The 5,785-nt window shown below is 45.0% G+C and overlaps 2 protein-coding genes across 2 annotated transcripts in view; one reads left to right on the forward strand and one right to left on the reverse strand.

The window, feature by feature from the left end:
- T265_03739 (hypothetical protein) overlaps window positions 1-4,073 on the reverse strand; it is a gene marked incomplete at both ends in the record, with an annotated part of 8,176 nt that extends 4,103 nt beyond the window's left edge. The window contains 4 exons of the mRNA XM_009168286.1: window positions 47-124; window positions 1,685-1,819; window positions 1,876-2,102; window positions 4,034-4,073. Of these exons, the coding sequence (XP_009166550.1) occupies window positions 47-124; window positions 1,685-1,819; window positions 1,876-2,102; window positions 4,034-4,073 (480 nt within the window). The remainder of the gene's footprint in view (window positions 1-46; window positions 125-1,684; window positions 1,820-1,875; window positions 2,103-4,033) is intronic.
- T265_03738 (hypothetical protein) lies at window positions 1,738-5,103 on the forward strand (the record flags this gene model as incomplete). The annotated part of the gene is made up of 3 exons (XM_009168285.1): window positions 1,738-2,094; window positions 3,748-3,924; window positions 4,816-5,103. 3 exons carry the CDS (start codon window positions 1,738-1,740, stop codon window positions 5,101-5,103), a joined length of 822 nt encoding a protein of 273 aa, XP_009166549.1.
- Between the last annotated feature and the right edge of the window lie 682 nt (window positions 5,104-5,785).

Below are 5,785 nucleotides of genomic sequence, written 5' to 3' on the forward strand. Positions count from 1 at the left end.
GTGGGTTGTCGACGAATTTTCAGCAACATTATGAGTAGTGCATCACGAATGTGCATGAATCGCGATATCTCGAATATCGTAGCAACTGAAACTTGAGGCGTCCCGGTGCAGCACATTCAGTTGTCTGAAAACATCACAAACGAGAGATTCAGCAGGGTTCCAGGTGAGTCTCTCGCAAAACCAAGTTTATTTGCAAGTGAGTGTATTTCGCTGAGATGGTAAACTAATTTAGTCCTGAGCAACGATCAGTTTGTCCTACCGCCATTAGACTTAGATTCCGTTCTCCAAAATCTCAATGAGTGCTACGAAGAACCATCCAAATGTCAAGGTATACTCAAACCGTTTTCACCAACCAATTCAGTTGCACCACGTGTACTTTGAATTCCGAAAATACACAAGTCAGGTAAACCTTTGAACCCAAGAACATCAGTCACCAGGTCCTCGTATCACAAACTTGTTCAGTAGCCTATGAACACCCTTAAATCTACGAGATACATAAAGGTCGATTTCAGCCTCATAGATACATGTGAATTTGTGGTACAACTACCAAACTTCAAAATATAAAAAAGGAAACTACGTTGTTTCATGTTCCTGACGTATTCGCTGTCGTTCCGATCGATGAAGTTACTGTTTGCTGTTGTTATTTTGTGTACCGTAAGATTCAAATGAACTGTTCGGTTTTTGCAAAGAATCTCGCTGTGACATTTTACGTATAGCTTGATGGGGAAGGAAGCACGAAGGTTGAGATACTGCCAGGTCACCGAAGCCTAGACAGGGAAAGTCGAGAGGCAGAGTTCGGGTTCAGACCACGGACCTTCCGGTCGGTGAATTCGCGCTCTAGCTACTTGAGCCATCACACCACCTCACAACTATCGATGACTGTCTGGGCTCAGGTAGACATCTTGCAAATTGAAGGATACTGTGACAGGTGAACGCGTAGATATGTCGAAGAATAACAGATGATCGTGATGTAGCCATGCGTGTACCATCATGTCACCGTCATTCTACCCACCTAGGACGAAAATGCGCGGATGAACTTGCAGGTCAAGCATTGAAAATCAACAAGTGATGTGTGTGTGTGTGTGTGTGTCAGTTTCTAGGTTGACCTGACATGTGACTCGGTGAATCGAGCTCCCCAGGACGAGACAAGTTGATAGTCGCAGTTGTTTCACTCGGAACTGTGATCCGAATAATGGAAACTCACGGTTTAGCACAAGTCTGTTGAGGCAACTGGGGTGAGCCAACCTGGAGCGGTTATGGGGTATAATCAGATGGGCAGATCAGTTTTCAATGCACTTAACCGTTTATTTGTGCCGGAATCGGAGGTCTCTGCCCTAAACAGGTGATGAATGATGTGACATCTTTGAATGTTGATGATGAGGGACTGATTCATACGAGTGAATAATTGCGGTAGAAAACAGAAGGGGAATGATCAGACAAAAGCCGAGTGAAACTGTGTCTGGAAATGTACCGAAACGGTATTCTCCAATCTTCAAGACTGTTACTTAGGCCGTATAGACAATCTTTACCTTGTAAAATTTGGATAGTAGACTCGCATGTTATCACCACGAAAGTGTATCTGATCGCAAACGCTCTCACGCGTTCAGTAACCACGTGAGCCCGGTTGGACACATTTGAAGGAGAGCGGAAACACGAACGATAATAATTGACGACTGTGATACACGTGCCATGTCCGTGAAAACAGAACGCTCTCTGAGCGCAAAATCATACGCGTAAATGGTGTCTGTTCCTCAAAGTATCCTTCCACCTCGTTTACTGATGAAACAACAAGAAGGCGGAACTCAGCAGCTACCAGATCCTACAATCAGATCGTGCACCAAATCGCTCAGCTGGAGCACCCTTTCAGTGCCTAACTGCCATGCCACCAGAGAAAAAAAACACGAGGGCTGGGATACTGCCCGGTTGCCCAAGCCTAGACAGGGGAAGTTGAGAGTCCGAGTTCGGATTCGAACCACAGATCTTCCGATCAATAAATTCGCGCTCTATCCACTGAGCCATCTCGTGCACCGAACATCGGTCGATCACGGCACCTCCTCTGTTTTTATTATCTATTCCTTTCTCAGTGTGATGGCAGTAGATACCTTGAAATTACACAAACTGTAGTAATTTACACAGCAACATTTCTTGGCGTTTGTTTCAACTGTACGAGTGCAGTGAGGCCAGATTAAATGACTGGCACAACTGATGAAAAGTGCTCATTAGCAAATTGATTTGGTGTTAACGGGAGACTTGAGTACATTTCAGCTGAAATCATCGTTTATGAAATTCTTCAACCGAATTTACTGCGCCCCATATTTTGGTTCGTAGGATCTTTGATACTAATCCGATCTCAGAAAACTTGCAAACGAGAGGTCTAACCGGGTTTCGGATAACTCTCTCGCCAATACTCAACACACTCAAGCGGAGGCCAGACCCCCAAATGATGCCAAAGTACACAAAAGTTGGTAAATACTAGATCAAAGCGCCATTTGGAGTCGACTTTCCTGAGAGTTAGGGGAAGCCAGATTTGACGAGACCAGAGTGAGGTGATCATTCTGGAAAAACTTCGTTGTTCGTTGAAATTTTGATCACAAAAGTCTGCAGAACGAGCTGTAGGAATTGTGGACACGGGAGAAGAATTTCCGGCGTCAGAAGCCTTCGATTGTTGCTTTTTGAAACGACCTCTTTGTATCACCACATACACTTGTCAGCGAGGATCAGAACGAAATCCACAAAAACTAATACTGAACGAGTTTCGGTTGATCCATCAAAAGTCTCTCTCATTACTACTACTACCAGGCGGTTAGACACTGCATAAAACAACTTTTGTAAGTAGTCGCTACAGACCGCATTTATACCACAGAATACCTGCCCCTGCTTTTTCCACTGACCATCGGTCACGTGAGTGTATTAGCCAACCAATAAAACTCACAATGTGACGGATCATCATCGGTTTGCAAAAACAGGTCACGTGTGTGAGTTCCTCCATCAACAGTGGATATTTTGTTCGTGAAAGCTCACTCACATGATTCATGTAATGTAGCTTACACATGTTGAACAAATTTATCGGATAAAACAGCGCTTTATGCGCGGCATCATCGTTTACCGTGTAGCCTAGTTGGTGCGAACTTCAGTCTGCGTCTGATGTCGCTAATTAGAGTAACATATTAAGAGTGACATGTATTGAGCTTATGCACGCTTCTCCATGATTTGTAGTCAACTTCTGAGGCACATGGATAGATGGCATGAAAACGCGAACTCTCAGAAATACAAATGAAGGTACACCTGAAGAGACATGGGCTTGGGATTGAAACAGATGTGACATAAACTCGACTACAGAGGGAATTCGTCGTTCCCTCTGTGTGGATCTGAGTTCGAGAGCTCAGTTGACAGCGTACGAAACTACTTTGTGGAAGGTCCATGGTTCGAACCCACTCCTGAGATTTCGACAGCTATTCACCGAAAGGGGAGTATAGCCAAGCGCTTGACTCCATGACGAAATGATTGGACCTTAACTTGATATGATGACATTGGTCTATACCGGGAGGCCTTCGTAAGACATTTGAAGAGTTGAATATTTGTTAGAGTTCTATCCAACACAGTCCCCTGATCGTCCTGACGGGGGATTGGAACACACGTGGTGACTTGTCCNAAGTTACTGTTTGCTGTTGTTATTTTGTGTACCGTAAGATTCAAATGAACTGTTCGGTTTTTGCAAAGAATCTCGCTGTGACATTTTACGTATAGCTTGATGGGGAAGGAAGCACGAAGGTTGAGATACTGCCAGGTCACCGAAGCCTAGACAGGGATAGTCGACAGGCAGTGTTCGGGTTCAGACCACGGACCTTCCGGTCGGTGAATTCGCGCTCTAGCTACTTGAGCCATCACACCACCTCACAACTATCGATGACTGTCTGGGCTCAGGTAGACATCTTGCAAATTGAAGGATCCTGTGACAGGTGAACGCGTAGATATGTCGAAGAATAACAGATGATCGTGATGTAGCCATGCGTGTACCATCATGTCTACCCACCTAGGACGAAAATGCGCGGATGAACTTGCAGGTCAAGCATTGAAAATCAGCAAGTGGTGTGTGTGTGTGTGTGTCAGTTTCTAGGTTGACACGACATGTGACTCGGTGAATCGAGCTCCCCAGGACGAGACAAGTTGATAGTCGCAGTTGTTTCACTCGGAACTGTGATCCGAATAATGGAAACTCACGGTTTAGCACAAGTCTGTTGAGGCAACTGGGGTGAGCCAACCTGGAGCGATTATGGGGTATAATCATATGGGCAGATCAGTTTTCAATGCACTTAACCGTTTATTTGTGCCGGAATCGGAGGTCTCTGCCCTAAACAGGTGATGAATGATGTGACGGGGACGTCTTTGAATGTTGATGATGAGGGACTGATTCATACGAGTGAATAATTGCGGTAGAAAACAGAAGGGGAATGATCAGACAAAAGCCGAGTGAAACTGTGTCTGGAAATGTACCGAAACGGTATTCTCCAATCTTCAAGACTGTTACTTAGGCCGTATAGACAATCTTTACCTTGTAAAATTTGGATAGTAGACTCGCATGTTATCATCACGAAAGTGTATCTGATCGCAAACGCTCTCACGCGTTCAGTAACCACGTGAGCCCGGTTGGACACATTTGAAGGAGAGCGGAAACACGAACGATAATAATTGACGGCTGTGATACACGTGCCATGTCCGTGAAAACAGAACGCTCTCTGAGCGCAAAATCATACGCGTAAATGGTGTCTGTTCCTCAAAGTATCCTTCCACCTCGTTTACTGATGAAACAACAAGAAGGCGGAACTCAGCAGCTACCAGATCCTACAATCAGATCGTGCACCAAATCGCTCAGCTGGAGCACCCTTTCAGTGCCTAACTGCCGTGCCACCAAAAGGAAGCACTGGGGCTGAGCTACTGCCAGGTTGCGCAATTCTAGACAGGGAAAGTCAAGAGGCAGAGACCGGATTCGAACCACGGACCATCCGGTCAGCAAATTCGCATCCGCTGTGCATCTCGTGCACCGAATATCGGTCGTTCACGGCACCTCCTCTGTTTTTATTATCTATTCCTTTCTCAGTGTGATGGCAGTAGATACCTTGAAATTACACAAACTGTAGTAATTTACAGAGTAACATTTCTTGGCGTTTGTTCAACTGTACGAGTGCAGTGAAGCCAGATTAAATGACTGGCACAACTGATGAAAAGTGCTCATTAGCAAATTGATTTGGTGTTAACGGGAGACTTGAGTACATTTCAGCTGAAATCATCGTTTATGAAATTCTTCAACCGAATTTACTGCGCCCCATATTTTGGTTCGTAGGATCTTCGATACCAATCCGATCTCAGAAAACTTGCAAACGAGAGGTCTAACCGGGTTTCGGATAACTCTCTCGCCAATACTCAACACACTCAAGCGGAGGCCAGACCCCCAAATGATGCCAAAGTACACAAAAGTTGGTAAATACTAGATCAAAGCGCCATTTGGAGTCGACTTTCCTGAGAGTTAGGGGAAGCCAGATTTGACGAGACCAGAGTGAGGTGATCATTCTGGAAAAACTTCGTTGTTCGTTGAAATTTTGATCACAAAAGTGTGCAGAACGAGCTGTAGGAATTGTGGACACGGGAGAAGAATTTCCGGCGTCAGAAGCCTTCGATTGTTGCTTTTTGAAACGACCATAACTTGTCAGCGAGGATCAGAACGAAATCCACAAAAACTAATACTGAACGAGTTTCGGTTGATCCATCAAAAGTCTCTCTCATTACT

The sequence above is a fragment of the Opisthorchis viverrini genome, assembly GCF_000715545.1.
Source record: "Opisthorchis viverrini unplaced genomic scaffold opera_v5_54, whole genome shotgun sequence".
Taxonomy (NCBI): Eukaryota; Metazoa; Platyhelminthes; class Trematoda; order Opisthorchiida; family Opisthorchiidae; genus Opisthorchis; species Opisthorchis viverrini.